This window comes from Lynx rufus, unplaced genomic scaffold, assembly GCF_022079265.1.
Source record: "Lynx rufus isolate CCGP_SWC_20201006 ecotype Redwood Valley unplaced genomic scaffold, mLynRuf1.p SCAF_16, whole genome shotgun sequence".
NCBI lineage: Eukaryota > Metazoa > Chordata > Mammalia > Carnivora > Felidae > Lynx > Lynx rufus.
In genome coordinates this window covers 10,799,979-10,818,948 of record NW_025814830.1, presented here as the reverse complement: position 1 = coordinate 10,818,948, position 18,970 = coordinate 10,799,979, and the positions used below count along the sequence as shown (strand labels likewise).

The window sequence follows — 18,970 nt, the reverse complement described above, 5'->3', positions numbered from 1 at the left end:
TGGTTCAGGATTCTTGTGAGGATAAAATAGCTTCACATACCTCCCGGTATGGTGGACATACTCAATACAGAGTAGATAACAATGAGCTCTTTAACTCCTCCCCTCCTCCAGGAAGCTTTCCTGGATCTCTCCCATCTGGAATATTTTAATTCTGGAGCAGAAAAGGGGGAACTTAGGGATGTTTGCTAATCAAACTGTCATTTGTTGTGCTGATGGGGAAATGGAGGCTCCACAGAGCCCAGGTAATGGTGAATTTTTTGCCTGCCATTCAACCTCAGGGGCCTAATAATCGGCCCTACAACAGTGGTGTTCAATTCTGTCAGACTGGTACCCCCTTTTTTATTAAGTGCATTTTGTGTTGCCCCTTTCCCACTCTGAAATGAAATTCCTGGGTAATGTAACCTACTTATTATGTACATAAATTCCTCCCCCCCCCCCGAATCAATATAATGTCCTGTCATACAAAGGAGAAATAAAAGGGAATGTAATGTATGGGAAAATTCCATGTATTTCAGTGAGAAAATATAAGCAAACCAAAGAGACTCTTCATAGGGGCACCTGGGGGGGGGGTTCAGTCGGTTAAGCGCCGGACTCTTGGTTTCATCTCAGGTCATGATTTCTCAGTTCACGGGTTCGAGCCCCGCATCAGGCTCTGTGTTGACAGCGCTTAGCCTGCTTGAGATTCTCTCTCTCTCTCTGTCCTCTCCCTCCACTTGCTGCCTCTCTCAAAAATAAATAATCATTAAAAAAAAGAATCTTCACAGGTCCCAGCTCCACATTGGCTGGCCCGCTGTGCTGGCCCCATGGACAAGTGTAGTGAACGAGCTTTCCTCAAGCCCCTCCATGGGCACTGGTTCCCACCCTGTCCCATCTGCTTACGGGTCTCGCTGTGGCTGTCCTCCCTCTCTCTGCATCACCCATGTTCCCACCCCCACTGGATCTTTCCTCTCGGCCTCCACGTGGGGTTATGTCTTCCTTTTTAAACACTAAGAATCCTATCTTCCATCCAGCCACTGCCCATTCATTTCCTTCCCTTTTAGCAAAACTTCTAGAAGGAATCGTCTACGCTCACTGCCTGCAGTTTCTCCTCCCAATGTTCTCTTCAACTCTCTCCCAGCAGGTTGTCACTCCTGTCCCCATTCCCTGACATACCCTTGTCAGGGCCACCAATGACCTAATGGTCAATTCTCAGTCTTCATCTGTCATGTGCTGTCGGCTGCATGTGACACCGTCCATCACTCCCTGTGCCCCGATACACTTTCTTCACTTGGCTTTCAGAACAACACCCTGGCCTGGTTTTCCTCCGAGTCCTCTAGCTGCTCCTTCTTGGCTTCTCTTGCTGATTCTTCCTTTTGACAGTGGGGTGTTCTAGGGGCTCAGTCCTTTGTCCCTTTCTCTTTTCCATTTACCTTCCTCGCCTCCTGATCTCATCCAGTTTCTCAGCTTTCAAAGGGGACACCCTCAGTATTTCTCCAGCCTGGGCCTCTCCCTGAACTCGAGACTCCTACATGCAGCTGCCCAGCGGATGCGTCCACCTGGATCTCAGTCATCTTTAAATTTTTAAAAAATGTTCATTATTTGGGAGAGAGAGAGAGAGCAAGCAGGGAAGGGGCAGAGAGAGAGGGAGACACAGAATCGGAAGTAGGCTCCAGGCTCTGAGCTGCCAGCACAGAGCCCGATGCAGGGCTCGAAGTCACAGACCGCGAGATCATGACCTGAGCTGTAGTCGGCCGCCCACCTGACTGAGCCACCCAGGCGGCCCATGGATCTCAGTCATCTTTAACCCAGCTCATCATACATCAGAACTTCCTGGTTCTGAAATTCAAAATGTAACCAGAACCTGCCCACTTCCCACCCTCCCCACCACCACCATGGCCTGTACTCTGGTCCTGCCCAGCAGCCTCCTCCCTGTCCCCCTGCTTCCCCTCACACAGTCTACTCTTCTAGAGTACTCTCTACGACTGCTAGAGGGATCCTAATAAAACCCAAGGCATACAACATACTTCCTCTGTCAAAATCCCCCTATGGTTCCATATTATTTGGGTAAAAGCTAAAGTCCTTACGGTGGCCTTTATCTGCCACCACCCCTCTTCAGTTACCACTTGGACCTTGTCTTCTATTACCGTCCTCTTTGCTCACCCCACTCCAGCCACGTTAGCCTCTTTGTGGTTCTGCAAATAATCCTGCCACTGTTGCTGTTTGCATTTGCTGTTCCTTCTCCCTGGAACCCTCTTCCCCTTATGGTTTTTCCTTTCATTTCCTTTTTTTTTTTTAATGTTTTCTTATTTATTTTTGAGAAAGAGAGAGAGATATTAGGGGAGGAGCAGAGAGAGAATCCCAAGAAGGCTCTACACTGTCAGTGCAGAGCCCAATGCGGGGCTCAAACCCATGAACCGTGAGATCATGACCCATGCCAGAATCAAGAGTCAGATGCTGGGGCGCCTGGGTGGCTCAGTCGGTTAAGCATCCGACTTCGGCTCAGGTCATGATCTCACGGTTCATGGGTTTGAGCCCCACATCGGGCTCTGTGCTGACAGCTCAGAGCCTGGAGCCTGCTTCCGATTCTGTGTCTCCCTCTCTCTCTGCTCCTCCCCTGCTCCGCCGTGTCTCTCTCTCTCAAAAATAAACAAACATTAAAAAAAAAAAAAAAAGTCAGACACTTAACCAACTGAGCCACCTGGGTGCCCGAACCCCTTCATTTCTTCAGATACCTGTTCCAATCTCACCTGATCCAAGAGGTCTTTCCCCATCTAAAATAGTAACTCATCACTCCATCCCCTCAGCTTGCTTTATTTTACTCCATAGTACTATCACTGAGTCACATTGTATTTATTTATTGTTTGTTTGTGTCCCCTCAACCAGAACATAAGCGTCGGGCGGAGATATTTGTGTGCTTTGTTCCACTGTTGAATTTCTAGAACCTTGAACAGCACCTGACACATACATATTAGGTGCCTAAGTATTGTTGGATGAATAAATGAGTCTTTGTGTGTCTTTCAAGCACAACTACTCTATAGGGTGTGAAAGTTTTTGCTTAAATGTAAGGGTAGTGGATGGGGTTTGTGATATCCCCCACCCTGGCATGAAATGACCTTTTCTCACGCCTTCCTTTCTGTCTGGCTGCTCCTTTCCAATCTTCGAGACTCTCGATTCCTTTGCTTAAACCTTAGGTGTCCCCTTCTGTCAGGGTTCTGTTGGGTCCTTGTCTCCATTCACCCTCATGCCCTCTCCAGGCTAGATCGCTAACACCCACAACTTCAGTCACCACCTCTGGTGATCCTCAAATCTTGGTTCCCAGCCCCAATTTCTCTCTTAAGCTCCAGACCCAGGGCTATGCAGCCTCCTGGCCCCTGCTGCTGGGTGGCCCGCACTGGGCTCAGAATCTTCCAGACCTGTTCTGGGAGGCACCACCAACCCCCAATGCCCCAGCCAGGGACCTTTTCTTGGATTTCACCCTCTCTCCCCATCTTCAGCCAGCCAGTCCCAGGGCAGGTTCACTCGGCCTCCTGGGCGTCCCCCCCCCCACGTCCACACCCCCTCCCTTTACCAGAGTCCCCCCTGGTGCAAACGCCTCAGTCCCACCCCAACGGCCTCCCTGAAGGCCCCCAGTTTTATACTTCCTCCAATCCATGCTCCATATGAAAGCCAGAGCCATCTTTCCAAACCCGCAACTCACCATGACTCTCCCTGGCTTGAAGCCCTTCCATGGCTCCCTAGTGTCCTCAAGACAAACTCCCTCAAGCGGCCAAACACCTGGCCACAGCTCATTTCCCACCGCTCCTTGCCTGGAGCTCTACACTCCATCCACCCCGACCGCATTTTCTTTGAGTTCCTCTAACAAGCCATTTCTCTGTCACCTTCTGGGTGAGGGCCCCCGCTCCGCTTAGTCACCAGATCCAGGAAAGTTTGTGGAATGAACAGATTACAATAGTCAAAGCAACAATTCCCATTTGTTGACGGCCTCCATTGTGCCAAGCGCTTTCTACGCATCGTCTCTTTCAATCCTAGTCCCAATTGAAAGACGAAGCAACAGGCTCAGAGAGGGCTGCGGTGGTAAAAGCTGAGACTCCAGAAACCTGAGCGCCAACTCGTAACCTGGCGGCTCGGCCCAGCTGGGCCCAGGCCTCAGGCCGGGCGTGCAAGAGCGGCGGGGAGGCCCGCCCGATCACCAGGTTCAGGAATTGTGACTTAGCTAGCGGCTGCTGAGGGAGACGCGCGCGAGACTGCCCCCTGCGGGCCGGGAGGCCCAATCCCCGGCTCCGCCGCGCCCGTTGCCCGTGGCAACGCCGCGCGCGCCCCGCCCCCTCCCCGCCCGCCGGCCCCGAGGCCCCGGCGGGGCCGCCTGCCCGTCAGCCCCGCGGCCAGCCAATCCCACCGCGCAGGGGGCGGGCCTCTTGGGCCTCGCTCAACCCCCGGCGCTCCCCTCTCCGCCGGGACCCCGCCTTTCTCCGCGCACACCTCCCGCCCTTCGGGCTGCCCTCGCCGCCCGTTGGCGGGCGCGCCGCTCGTCACCGCGGCGTGAGCTAATGCCGGCGCGCGGCGGCCCCGGCGGGGCGGGGCCAGGGGCGGTGACGCACGGCGCGGTGACGCAGCGCGACGGCGGCGGCGGCGGCGGCGGCGGTGGTCGGTGCGGGAGGAGGGAGGGGAGCTCGCGGGCCGGAGAGGGGGCGACGGCGGCGGCGGGGGCCCGACGAGGCCCGAACGGCGGCAGCGGCGGCTGAGGCCGAGGCGGTGAGTCGCGGGCAGGGCCGGGCGGCGGCGGGGCGGCGGCGGGTCGGGGCGCGCCGGGCTCACCTCAGGGCGCCCCAGGCCGCGCGGGCGGCCCCGCCCCCTCAGGGACCCCGAGCCGCGGGGCGGCGGCGAGCGCGGGCCTCGGGGGTCCCGGCCCTCGAGAGAATCCCCCAGCCCCGACCCTCGAGTCGCCCGCCGGGGCCGCTTGGGACGCTTCCCTCCGAAACCCTCCTCACACCCTGGGGACCGCGAGGGGCCGGGCCAGGGGACCTTCCCCGCGACCCCCACCCCCCGCAGGTCTGCCTCGGACACCTCCCAGGAGGGCGTTCCCACGGCGCCCCGAAACCTGCCCCCGAGCCCCCTGGAAACCCGCACCCCTCCTCCGGCCCGGAATCTTTCCGAGAGACCCCCCCCTTTACCTCCCCACAGTCCTGTCCACACACCGGCGTAGGTCTTGGAAATCTTCCTCAGCGAACCCCTCCTCTGGCCCCAGATCCCCCATCCTCCTCCTCCGTCCAGAAATATTCCCCGGAGGCCACTCCTCGTCTATTCCAACAATGTGTGTCATATCTCCTCCCCGAGCCTCCCTCGTAAGCCCTAAAAATCTCCTGCAGTCTCCCGGAGAGCCCCTCCAGACCCCGCACATTCCAGAAATCTCCCCCAGACACCTACTTCGCATATCCCCACAATCTGCCCGGACTTCCCTGTCACACGTCCCCGAGAATTTTCCCTCCTACCTACCTCCGTACCAGAAATCGCCTGGGAGACGTTCCTCTCATGGCCCCCCAAATCTCTGAGCCCCCTCCCCGCCACCATGTCCTTTGGAACGTCCCCAGTGTACCCTGAAAGACTTCCTCAGAGACTCCCTGAGATGTCCTCAGGTCCCCAAAAGTCACCCAGACGACTCCCCCCGACACACGCGCACGCGCGCACACACACACACACACACACACACACACACCAGCCATCTCTCAGACACACTCCCCCCTTTATGGAGTCGTCCCTTAAGATCCTTCCACAGATCCCAAGGGTTTCTCCCAAAGACCTCTGTTCCCCCAAGTCTCACCACCCCAAAATGCCCTAGAGATCACCCTCACATACCCTACGAATCTTCCCCGCAGACCTCCCTCACTTATCCCAAATATCTCCTCCAGAGGTTAACTGAAATCTCTGTGGAGAATTTTGATCCCATGTTCCAAAAGCCTTTTCCACAACCGCTTTTATGTATCCCAAATCTTTCCCAGTAAACTACACCACATGTTGCAGAGATTTCTTCAGGATTCTCAAAAAGTCCCTTGTAGTTTCTGATATTCTCTAGAATCCTCCTTAGAGAGCCCTTAAAAATCCCCCCCGACCTCCTTGAACCCCTTAAATCTTAAGACCCTCTTCATGACCTCTGTGAGATGCAGTTTTTCAAGACCTCCTCACATCTTCTCAGAGACCTCAGCAGCCTCTCAAGCCCTCCTATTGAGATAAGCCCTTGAAATCCCTCCCAGAGACCCTTCTAGCACCCCCCTCAGAAGCCCTTGAATCACTGCTCCAAGACCCCCTGCGTTATACTAAGACACTTTTCCTAGAGATTTCCCTCCCTGAACTCTTCCTCACAGGTTCTCTCAGGTCCTTTAGAGCCCCCCTCCCCGTTCAGTCTTCCCTCAAAATAACTGAGCTCCTGCTCTTAGAAAGTCCCAGAATTCTTTCTGAAAAGCTCTCTGCCCTGACAGTCGCCCATTCCACTCAGAAGACCCACCTTTCCCGTATTATACCCTTTCGAAGACTTTACTCAGAGGTTTCTCCTCATCTGAGTTCTCTGAGGAGTTCCTGAAAAGACCCCTGTCATCGTGCTCCAGTACATCCAAGATCTCTCTGAGAAAGCCACACCTCCCGCAGACGCCCTTTAGAGAATTTTCGTCGAAATTGCCCTGTATTAGCAACCTTATCCCCAGCACTTTCTTCAGACTTCTTTGGAACATCCCCTTCATTTTCCTTCTGTGGCATCCCCATTCAGGACCCTATCCGATTTACCATTTTTAGAATCCCTGTTTGCACCCTCTCGTCTCCTCCATTCTCTTTCCTCTGAAATCAACTTAGAGGTCCCTCTCAGATCTGAGCCTCCTTGTCTCCTCAGAGGCCGCCAACATCCTCCAGTCCTCTCCCCTCCAGGAGCCTCCATGTCTCCTTTTAATAAAAAGATCCTCAAAGACAGCCTCAGGTCTTGAAATCCCAACCTTCAGAGACCTTTTTTCTTAGATTTCCTCCTCACAGACTCCTCCTTTTGGAGACTGAGCGACACTTAACACCCTCCTTAGAGACTTCCTGAGGACTCGTCCCATTTTCCTTTCAGCAGCCTTCTCCTTCCTTTTCCCCTTTGAGGGCCTCCTCGCTAAAGAATCCCTTCCCCTAGGGGCGTCGGGATGGCTTAGTCAGTTAAGCCTCCGACTCTTGATATCGGCTCAGGTCATGATCCTCTGTTTGTGAGATAAGCCCCACATCGGGCTCCACGCTGACAGCACAGAGCTTGCTTGGAAGTCTCTCTTTCCCTCTCTCTCTGCCCCTCCCCTACTTGTACTTCCCCCCCTCCCCCAAAATAAACATTAAAAAAAAAATCCCTTTCCCTATAGCAGTGGTTCTAAAAGTGTGGTTCTTGGACCAGCAGCACCGATATCACTTGGGAACTGGTTAGAAACGCACATTCTCGGGTCCAGCCCAGACCTACAGAATCAGAAAACTTGAACGTAAGACCCAGCAATGTTTTCAGGAACCCTCCTGGTGATTCTGCTGCATGCTCAAGTTTGAGAATGATTGTCCTGTGAGAGGATTTCCCTTTCCCCCACAGAAAACCCCCTGAAAGAGGCTTCCGGGTGTGCCTCCGAACTGCTGCCCATCCTCATTTTCCCAAGAGTCGCCTGTGGGAAATATCCGCCGTCCAGGAAGTCTTCTTCCCCTCCTTGGAAGGATTCTGGTTACCGTGAAAGGTTACCCCATCCTCTGAGCAATTACTTCATATTCTACCTTTGAATAGTTTCCTTTCAGGTCTTCCTCGGCACTTTCACCTTCTGGCTTCCCCTGCACACCATACCCCAGCCTTTGGTGTTCTCGCTTCAAATTGCTGTCTCCTTCAACACATGTGTCCATCTCCAATCTTCCATCTGTTCCTCACCGCATAGGTACCTTCCCTTAAAGGCACTTTCAGGTCTTTTCATTCTGTGTCTTACTGTCCGGAGCCCTCCCTTCTAGAGCACTACTCACCTTCTCCCTTTAGTTGTTCATGTACTCGTCCACTCACCCTCATTGGGCTGCAAGTTTAGAAAGTACTGGGATGTGTCTTGTTTCTCTCTGAATCCCACAAAGTGGGATCTGCCTTCTGTAAGTTATTGGGAATCATTAGAGAAGGGTAGCTCTTTCTTCTGCATTTGGCCAGAAATCTCTAAGTTTTTCAGATCTCACTCCCCATTCAGGCTGTATACACCTTCCCCACCCCCTCCTGTCTTCTTCCTGTACCCAGCGCACATTGCCTCTCCTCCTAGAAGAAGCTCTGTGCCCCACCCACTGCTATCTGAGGGACTTTTCTTTGTGCTCCCTCCTGATTCTGAGCTACCTTAGGTCCTATGCTTGGTGACCTGCCTCACCTCATCCTCATTGGCCACTCAGCCTCCCTCAGCCTTTATAAGTCTTTATAAGTCTGGGGCTCTCAGCTTTCTCCAAGGGATTCTGTTTCTCTCTGGGGTCAAGAAGGGGAAATGGAGATCACAGGATAAACACTGGGGCCTGCCTTCAGTGAGCTCACAGTACATTAGAGGGGTTGGGCAGGTACACAGGGCAGAACATGAGGTACAAATTATATGCTGTGGAAATTTGGCAGTGAAAGAAGGAACCCTTTATCTGGAAAGACACGTCATGGAAAAGGTGGTATTTGGGCTCGGTGGTGTTCCACAGGAGTTGGGACAATGATGAGTGGTCTTCCAGGCAGAGGTAACAGCTTTGCAATAGGTCAAAGATAAGAAGGGCTTCTCATCTCCCACTCATGGCATCTCTTCTCTTCACTTAAAGGACAGAGATGAAAGAAAACAGATCTCTTCCATCTTTATTATATTTGCCAGCTATACTCTTGTGACCCGTAGAGTGATAATATCGATGATTACTGTTCATTGAGTAATTATTTGCCAGTTACTGTTTAAATGCTTCACATGTAGTCTCATCTCATGCTCCTCATAGGGAATCCTACGAGCTAGGTAAACTACAACTAACCTCATAAATGTTGAGGACAGGTGGCACAAATAGAAGGTTTCTGGACCCTGTCCATCCCAAGATGATAGTGCCATGAGTCATAGAGTTGGATTTTCTGTTCAGGTAGGGTTGGGTGCAATGAGGAGGCATTATAGCATAGTATAAGTTAAGTATGCAGACTCTGGGGCCAGACAGGATTTGTGTCCCGCATTGTCACTTACCAGTTTTGTGACCTAGACAACTACTTAACTTCCCTGGCTCTTAGTTTTCACAGCTAAAAAATGAAAGCAATAATGGTATCTTATGTTCTAGAGTTATTATAAGAATTACATAAGTTAACACATGAAGTAGCTAAAACAGTGTCCTGCGTATAAGTGCTCAGTGTTATCAAAAATAAATGGTTCGGGGCACCTAGGTGGCTCAGTTGGTTAAGCGACCGACTTCGGCTAAGGTCATGATCTCGCAGTCTGTGAGTTCGAGCCCCGTGTCGGGCTCTGTGCCGACAGCTCAGAGCCTGGAGCCTACTTCAGATTCTATGTCTCCCCTTCTCTCTACCCCTCCCCTGCTCACGCTCTGTGTCTCTCTGTCTCTCAATAATAAATAAACATTAAAAAAAAAATTTTTTTTAATAAAAAAAATAAATGGTTCACGTCAGCCAGGACTCTAAAGACATAAATGACAGAACCTTAGTTCAAGCTAGTTTAATCAAAAAATGAAGTAATTGACTTGTATTATTAAAAAGTCCAGAGCTAGGATGACTTCAGTCTTAGCTTCATCCAGGAGTTAAAACAATCTTCTCAGTAATCTCAGCCCATTTTTACAAGGAGTGTCTTCATCCTCAACAAGTTTCTACTTTGTGGTGACAGAGATGGCCTTCAGCAACCCTACGCTTTAATCCTACCTCAACACCCTTAGCGGAAAGAGAACTCTTTCCCGAAAGCCCCAGTTTGAAAACAATTTCTTCCTTGAGTAAGTGTGAAATACTAACAGAAGATCCTCAGGGACATGTTTGGAGTTCTGTACCCTGGAATTAATTCTCTTGCTAACTGAGGTTGCTGTGATTCCATCCCATGAGCTTTCTGATATTGGTGGCCGTTCCCCTCCTTGCTTGTTCTCTAGCCTCAGTCATTCTCCAGTCTGTGATCGTTTGGATCCAGAGAGAGTTTATGGCTAATCCCATCCAACCAGACTTTCCTTTGGGATCTCACTGAGAGAGAGAGACAGGGAAGAGGTGACTGGCCAGGTTTGGTGGTAGCCTCAGGGTAGGGTAATGGAATCCAGGAGTAGTGGTATTCAATCCTGTACCTCAGCTTTGGGTTTTCAGGACTCTGAACTTTGAGAGAGTTAAGTAAATTACTTTGGGTAGAGTTTTGTTTTGTTTTATTTTAGTGTAAATTTGTTGAATACAGTCTGATTGAGAGCAAGTTACAGAACAACAGTATATAGAGTATGCAAGTCTCAACTCCAGCAGTTAAACAATTTATGGAGACACTTTTTTAGGTTCTGGACATAGAGCAGTGACTGAAACAGTCAAGGTCTTGGAACTCATGGCCCTTACCTTCTGATGGGGGTGGGTGGAGAGGATACACAAAAGAAATCAGTGATACATGCTATGAAGGAATTAAAACAATAGTATGGAAGAGAGGGTGCCTGTGGCCACTATACTCAAGGTCAGAATTGGGCTCTGAGGAGGTGACAATCGAGACTGATAACCTGAAAGATGAGAAGGCACCAAGTTGTGGGACGATCTTGGAGTAAGGCTAATCTAAACATTGTTTTAGGTGGAGAAAGGACTGCTGCAAGGTGGAAAATTTTTTTCACAGATATTTTATTCAGGATGTGCTATGTGCCAGGTGCTAGGTTAGGAATTGAAAATGTAATGGGGCGCCTGGGTGGCTCAGTTGGTTGAGCATCTGACTCTTGATTTCAGCTCAGGTCATGATCCCAAGATCATGGGATTGAGCTCCGGGCCCCACGCTGAGCATGGAACCTGCTTGGGATTCTCTCCCTCTCACCCCTACTCATGTGCTCTCTCTCTTTTTCTCTAAAATAAAATAAAAAAATTTTTTTTAAATATATGGCAGTGAATAATACAGTCACAGTCTTTCCTTCCCCCATGGATCTTACAATCTAAGTGTTTCTGGAAGAGCTGCAGCCTTTGATTTCAGTGTTTCAGACCAAAAACTCTTTACTGGGGAGATGAGGAAGATTGGGGCACACGGGAATCCAGATTTAATTGAAGACAGGGAACCAGCCATGTGATGATCTGGGGAAGAACTTCAGGTAGAGGGGTTAACAAGGGCAGAAGCCCTGAGATGTGTTCAAGGAACAACAAGGAGACAAGTGTGAGGGAGAGGGGACAGAGGCTAGATCATGTAGGGCCTTGTAGGCCATGGTAAGGAATTTATATTTTCACTTAAGAGACTTGGGAAGCTGTTAAAGGGTTTTTAATTTTTTTTTAATGTTTATTTTTGACAGAGAGAGAGACAGAGCATGAGTGGGGGAGGGGCAGAGAGAGAGGGAGACACAGAATCACAAGCAGGCTCCAGGCTCTGAGCTGTCAGCACAGAGCCCGACGCAGGGCTCGAACTCACAGACTGCGAGATCATGACCTGAGCCTAAGTCAGACGCTCAACCAACTGAGCCACCCAGGCGCCCCTGTTAAAGGGTTTTTAAAGCAAGACAGTGACATGATTGGATTTTTTTTTTTGTTTTTTGGGTTTTTTTGTTTGTTTAAGAATGTTCACTGGTTTCTGCAAGGAGAAAAAGGGTAAGAATGGAAGCAGGAGGTGGATTAGGAGGCATTACATTGGTCCAGATGAGAAAGGATAGTGACTTGAATATGGTGATGGTAGTAAAAAATAAGAGAAATAGATATGTTTGGTGTATAGAGAAAACAGGACTTGATGGGATTGGTGACAAGATGATGATAATAGCTAACAACTCTATGAAAGTAGGTAGTGTTACTAAAACCATTTTACAAATGAAAACAGACACAGCATGGTGAAATCATTTGCCCAAAGTTACACAGGTAGTAAGTGGTAGGATTCTGTTTCCAACCCAGACAGTCTGGTCCCAGAGCCACTTGAGTTTTGGGAAAGAAAAAGGATAGCATGTTTAGCCAACGTTAAGAAAAAAGAATTATCGAGACCAGATGACTAGATCGTATGGAAGAAAAAGGAGTCAAAGATGACTTAAGAAATTCTTTGTTGTCCACAGAGAGATGATAGTTGAATCTATAGGAGTTGATTACATCCAAGTGAGAGGATACAAGTATAGAGAAAGGGAAGAGCTAAAGATAGAGTTTTAGTGGGGAAGGGTCAACACCTGTAAGCGTGGGATGAGTGAAAGCAATACGTGGGGGCAAGGGGAGAGGGAACCAGCTTCTCTACTCCAGGGTTTCCCACAGCTTCCTAGGCTATGCTTATCTTCCAGGAGGCCCCCCTGACTTCTCCACTCCTCTCCCTCCCTTCCCCAGGACTGTTCATACAAAAGCCTCATTCTTAGCTGAGGCAATAGTATGCATATTTTGTGTACATATTTCAGGAGTTTCTGAAAATAATGGTTAGTTTTTACAAAAGAGAAGTTGAGCTCCCTTGGCATCTGACATTCTCTTGTTCTTGCTCAGGTCAGGATGGTGAGTTAACCTTAGGTAACTAACCTTAGGTAACTACAGCGTGTGCTGTAGAAGGGCTAGGAATGGGTAGGAAGGCTAATAGAACCCCCTTATTCATCCAGAGATGTTGGCATTAATGGGTGTGCCTGTTACCCAACTTTCCTAGGCAATGGAAGGGAATTTACAGGAGGCTATAATATTCTTAGGAACAAGCAAGGGTTCTAAAACCAGACTGTTTGACCTTGAAAATCTCAGCTTAGCTGTGTGTAGGCTTGGACAAGTGACTTAACTTTTTCTGTGTGTCAGTTTCTTCATTTATAAAATGAGAATAGTGTTATGCATGTACATGTGCATATGTGCGTGTAATATATGCGTATGTCACATATATGTGTAAGGTATAGTGTATGTATTATTTTCAGAATTAAATGAACTCACCCACAGAAAGCTGTTAGCATAGGGCCTGGCCCATGACACGATATATGGTATATGAAGACATGCCAAGCATCATGGTAGGTATTTTTACGTACATTGTTCCACTTCATTCTTATAACCAGCCTCACTGAGGAAGAAGCTGAGTTACCTGCCAAAGGTCAACACAGCAAGTAAGTGTCAGCAGGAGAGCCCCGTTTTCAGCTACATCTGACTCCACAGTGCTGGTTCCAAGTGAGGAGAGCTGGCTCCAGAGGCACCTCCTATCTGTGGGCTGCTTCTTGTTTGAAGCCAATGAAGGGAGCCTAGTGAGTAATTTTTCCTAAAACCTCTTAGCCAATTTTGGCTTTATTTTCCACCCTCCAGGATTGGTAGATGCTTCCACAGAAGCTTACTTGGTCCCTTAGAGAGCAAATATGGCAGCAGTAAGTTGGGCTGTTTGAGAACTTTTCCGATGAAATTCCCCTCTAGTGTCTTTCCTCAAAGGCAGGGAGTCATTTTTTTGTCGCACAATGACAAAGAGATCAGAGCAGTGGTGAATTCTGTTTTTGTATGGGAGCGGTCAAGGCTCTTCCAACTTCAAGTGATAGAAACACAAATTGGCATCAGCCCAAAAGGAATTTATTGGTCCGTATAACTGAAAAGTCTGGAGTGAGGTGGCTTCAGTCTGACTAGGTTGGATCCAGATCTTCAGATGTGAACAGGTCTCCCTCTTTGTCCCCTCATCTCTTGACTCTGCTTTCATCTGTGTTGGCTTCATTCTGAGGCACTCTCTCACTGAGGTAGCCGAAGGGGCAGCCAGTAACATCAGGCGATGTATAATCTCAGCAACCCTAATGGAGAACTTCTTTTCCTCAATGGTTCCAGCAGAAGTCCAGTGAAGACTTTCCTTGACCAGTGGACTTGCCATGTCTACTTCTGGAGCCAAGGAAGACAGTTAATTTTCCAAAGGGAACTCAGGGGCTGGTATCAGAAGATGGGCATGGATGGTTGGCAGCAGATCCACCAAAATCCATCACAGTGTAAGGTGCCTTGGAATAGTCAGCGTGATGCCTCTTTCCTGGCCCATGTCACTAACCGAGGTCTCCCCTTCTCATTGCTGCCAACCACCCAGGAAAAGAGGTAGCCGGGGACCTCTGGCCCTTTGACGGAAGAAGCCATATCACTCTCCTCTCTAGTCACCATCCAGAACAAATACCCAACATCCTTCTCCTGTCCTAAAAGCAACTGTTTGTTTTTCTGAAGCCCCCAGTGTTTACTGAGGACTGTCACAGCCATTGTTGGGCGCTAGATCCTCTCTGCCAGTCATGTTCCCTGAACAACTGGGCAGCTTGAAGGTATAAACCAGAGAGGCCTGAGGGAAGGACAGTTCACAGACTTCTGGTCTTTTCCCAGTGTGTGTCCATCTGATCCAAGGACTGCAGGCCACGTGCTTTGTTTGTTCCTCATGGTGGTTCACTGTTGCTGTTTTAATGTGAATTAGTTTCCAATATTTAAAAATAGGGGAAATTTTATTTAAAAGTCCAGATTTCCGGTTCCCCTTTAAAAAAAAAAAAATCTAAAACCTAACAACACTGGACCCACATTCCCACATGGCAGCAGTTGATTAGAGCTAAAATCACGACTTCTCCCTTTAGATAGGGTATGTGCTTTCTAACTCACCATAGTCCTCACCAGCCTGCTTCATTCAAAACCTGGACTTAATAAGTGTCATATTTGAGACCCTGCTCTGTCCCAAACCTTTGCTTATAGCATTTGGCTTGGGAGAAGATTCTGGTCGTCAGCTTATTTGGGAGGCACAGTGCTGTTGCTTTGGAAAACTAACAACCCAGAAAAAGTTTATGGGAAAGAGTGTGCACAACTTTGGTCTCTTTGTGGATTTGGTCATCTTTTTGCCGTACATGTTGTTGGCATATCAAACCTCTCGTCACAAATGTTCTGTCTGAAATAGTAACATGTCCTTCTATCCTATGAGTTGCCACCCAGTGAAGGAATCCCTCCCACTCCCAAGGGATGTTCATGTAGCCTCCACTTGACCACTTCCAGCAGCCAGGGAGCTATTACCTCCTCACGTGGCAGCCAGTTCCATTCTTGGATAGATATATTATTTTAAAATTCTTCCTTATGTTAAGGCAGATGCTGTCTCCTTAGGGCTGAAATCCACAAAATGTTGGAGGTAGGAAGAGAAACTGATTTTTCAGGCATGTGAACTACCACTCATCCATCCTGCATCCAGGGCAAACATTGATAATCAGTCACAGTATTCTTTCTCACTGAGCCAGATAGTAGAATGCAGCCTTAAAAAAAATTTTTTTTTAATTCTTTAAAAATTATAGAAGTAATACGTGTTTACTTACAACTAGTGAAGTGCTACAAAGTTACATAAAGAGACTGTTAATAATTCCTCCTCTCCGAGGTAAACCAATGCGAACGGCCTAGGGTGTGTCTTTATACACATTTCTCTATACACATACACATGTAGATATAATGAGGTGTGTAAGGATTTTTGTATGGCTTTTTATCTTCTTTTTATGAAAATGGCATTGTATTGTATGTATTACCATGGAGCTTATGATCAGCCCTGCAGGTTGGTGGTGAAAGATCAAACACTATATATAGATGTAAACATGCTATGTTTTTTGTATGCTATCAGAATCAAGCATGTTTTTAGTAGCTACGTAATATCTCTTTGTATGAGGTGTGCCCCAATTGATTAATCCTTGCCCTTTGATGGATACTCCTGTTGCTTCATTTCTTCTGGATCCTTCACACCATAGTGCCCCAACCAGCCACTACCAGTCATTGGGAGTTAGCCCGTGAGGTAAAACCCATTTGTCGTGTCTGATCCAGTTTGACTCCTTATCTTACACATTGTAGAGAAGGGAAGCAGACTAGCTCCAGGTCAAAGTGAATCAGTGTCTAGGGCAAGACTAGAACTGAATTTTCTTGACTCTCAACATTTCCCGTGTCCCCTCTCACTTAGAGCCATCCACCCTGGTTCTCCTCTGGAGCAAAAGAACAAATCTAATTCCTCTCCTGTGTGCTACCCCTTCAGATATTCAGAGTCAGCTATATCATTCCTTCTAAGTCTTCTCTTCCACCGGGGAAATTTCCTCAGTGCCTTCAAACTTCTCTTAGGACAGAGTTTCCAAGTCTGTTTCCCATCCTATGGGCCATTCCTTCTGTCATCTTCTCCAGGGCTGTAGAAATCCCAATTGTGGCTTCCATGCTCACCTTATTTATTCATTCTTTCAGCAAATACATACTGAAAACCGTCTGTATGCCAGTCACCATTCTGGGCACTGGGTAACCATATAGCTTGCTTTTTGGTGGAAAGAGAAATAACAAACATAAATAATATCTGAGGGTGTCAAATTATATAGAAGAAATAGCCTAAATAGTGTGACAGACCCCTTAAATCCGATAGTCAGGGAAGCTCTCTCTGAGGAAGTAACATTGAGCTGAGACCTGAGTGACAAGTAGGGGCCAACCACAAATAGGTCTGAAGAAAGAGTTCTAGTGAATAGAAAACTTGTACCAGATGAAATTGGAGAGGCCACAGGAGTCTTGCAGGGACCTGTAGACCAAGATCCATTCAGTTTTAGTTTAGGTTTAGTTTAGGATATCATTGGAGGATTTTAAGCCAGGAGCAACATTTGATTCCTTTTTAAAGATGTCTTGGCGTGCCTGGGTGTCTCAGTCTGTTAAGCGTCCAACTCTTGATTTCAGCTCAGGTCACGATCTCGCAGTTTGTGAGATCGAGCCCCGCATTGGACTCTGTCCTGAGGGAGCCTAGGGAGCCTAGCCTGCCTGGGATTCTCTCTCTCCCTTTCTCTCAGCCCCTACTCTGCACATGCATGCTCACTCTCTCTTTCCATCTCTCTCTCTCAAAATAAATTAAAAAAAATAAAAAATAATAAAAAGATTTCTGGGGCACCTGGCTGGCTCAGTTGGAAGAGCGTGCAACTCGATCTCACAGTCTTGAGTTCAAGCCCCCCATTGGGTGTAGAGATTAATCAGAAAAGTAAATAAACTTAAAAAGATTTCATTTTCCCCTACACTTGCCCTTATATGCAAAGGGATTGACATCTGGGTCAGTTTGCTTTGTTCAGGTGTCCCAGAGAGGATCTGCCAGGTGAGTCATAGCCATTGTCAGATGCACCTCACAGCGCTCTTCAGCAAGAGGATGGAAGTTCAGGGAGGTGGCAAGACATGAGCCCAGCAAGTTCAGTGGGTCTTTGTGTGGAGTTCTCAGTCCGTGGAGCCAAATGTGGTTTGGGGATAGAGCCAAGGCACTGGTTGTGGGACAGACCAGGAAATGCGAGTAGAGACCTGGAGCTCGAGACACTTAAAAAAAGGCTTCGGAGTAGTGTCCAGAAATCAGTCAACTGAAGAATAGGCCTGTTGTCTGCCCAGTTAACACAGCTCCTGTGTAGTTCCCATCCAAGAGAGGAATTTGGACACTTTCTAGCTTGGGAGTTTTTTACTTTGGATGTGACCCTTCTCAAGTTGGCATCCTCCGTGCTCTTAGGAGTCTGGATGACAGGCATCTTTGGAAGCCAGGGGACTTGGGTCAGGGTAGCCTTCAGAGGAATGAAGAAGAGGTCTGGGGGAGACTCACCTCAGAGCAGAGATGAGTGGGATCTTAGAGATCAGAGCTGCACCTTTTCCAGAGTGGCAGAGCTGGGTTGAAGGAGGTAAGATTCCCCCAAATCTTTGAAAAAGCCTTTGTCCATGCCCCTACCCTTGGGCACCTAGGCAGTTACTGATCACTTAGCTATCTGCATACTCGAGATCTCCACTGAGGTCACCACCCACTCACATCCTAGCTTTATGAGTCTTAGATTGACATACGTAAACTCCATGGAGTCCTCTTAGCAGGTGAGCAATCACTCTTTCCCACTCTCAGAAGAGGTAGGTCAGGGCATGTGCTGGGGGTCACATGTCACATAAGGCCAGGTTTCCATTAATTCAGATCTTTCCCTGTAGTGTGCAGCCTCTCCTATTTCCCATTGCTGGAAAATCCTACCAACTTAATTCTGCTTCCTTTGGCCCTTTGATAGCTAGGACTGAGGGGCAACCTCTTCTTAGTCTTGCTGAGTCCCAATCAGGTGTTTTTTCTACATCTGGAGATTGGTGGGAAAGTTGGTTTAGTGTCTGGTGTTGGCTTCCTCTTTCTCCCAGGAGCTCAGCAGAGCAGACACCCTAGGAGAGGAAGGCATAAAGCCTCCTTACCCTCTCAACCTGCATTCACCAGGCCAGTTCCAGCCCTTTCATTCTGTCTGACCACCTTCCTTCCTTTTCTAGGAGCCTGGAGAGGTGTGGCTGGACCAAGACCTCCCCCGATGTGAGCAGGTTTCCTCCTCCCCCCACCGCCCGTTGCCACCACGCCAGGGAACATCCTCAAGCCCTGGCCCTCAGGGGAGAGGTAACAGGAGCTCTGAGCCGAGACCATGTGACGGCGCTGGCCCTCGCCACCGCCGTCCCCCCCACCCTGGCCCCAGGCCCGGCACCATGATGTTCCGCGACCAGGTGGGCATCCTCGCTGGCTGGTTCAAGGGCTGGAATGAGTGTGAGCAGACGGTGGCCCTGCTGTCACTTCTGAAGCGGGTCACTCGCACCCAGGCCCGGTTCCTGCAGCTCTGCCTGGAGCACTCGCTGGCGGACTGCAATGACATCCACCTGCTAGAGTCGGAGGCCAACAGTGCTGGTGAGTCTCCACCCCGGAACAGGAGTAGATATCGGAGGGCTGAGGAGGCCCACCCCACAATGTGCTGAGAAATGTGGGTTCTCAGCTTGTTGGTGGAGGGGGAGTCCCTGACCTCCCAAGTCATCATCATTGGTCTCCTGGGGCTTTGTTGCCAGATATCCTCAGGCATGAAATGAGGGGCTACTGGCGGATGGCAGTGCAAACTGGAAACAACCTATAGCAGAGGAAGAGCTATATAGGGTGGCTTGTCTGGGCGACTG

The 18,970-nt window shown here is 49.0% G+C and overlaps 1 protein-coding gene across 2 annotated transcripts in view; it reads left to right on the top strand.

Moving 5' to 3' along the window:
- The first annotated feature begins 4,656 nt into the window (after positions 1 to 4,656).
- Positions 4,657 to 18,970, top strand: part of SAMD4B (sterile alpha motif domain containing 4B) — a 37,246-nt gene continuing 22,932 nt past the window's right edge. The window contains exons 1-2 of one of the 2 annotated variants that reach the window (XM_047078068.1): positions 4,657 to 4,731; positions 18,308 to 18,710. In XM_047078068.1, coding sequence (XP_046934024.1) covers positions 18,515 to 18,710 — 196 coding nt within the window. In that variant the 5' untranslated portion in view covers positions 4,657 to 4,731; positions 18,308 to 18,514. Of the gene's footprint in view, positions 4,732 to 7,319; positions 7,704 to 18,307; positions 18,711 to 18,970 lie in introns of those variants that run through there. The other variant, XM_047078069.1, reaches the window with a different exon arrangement.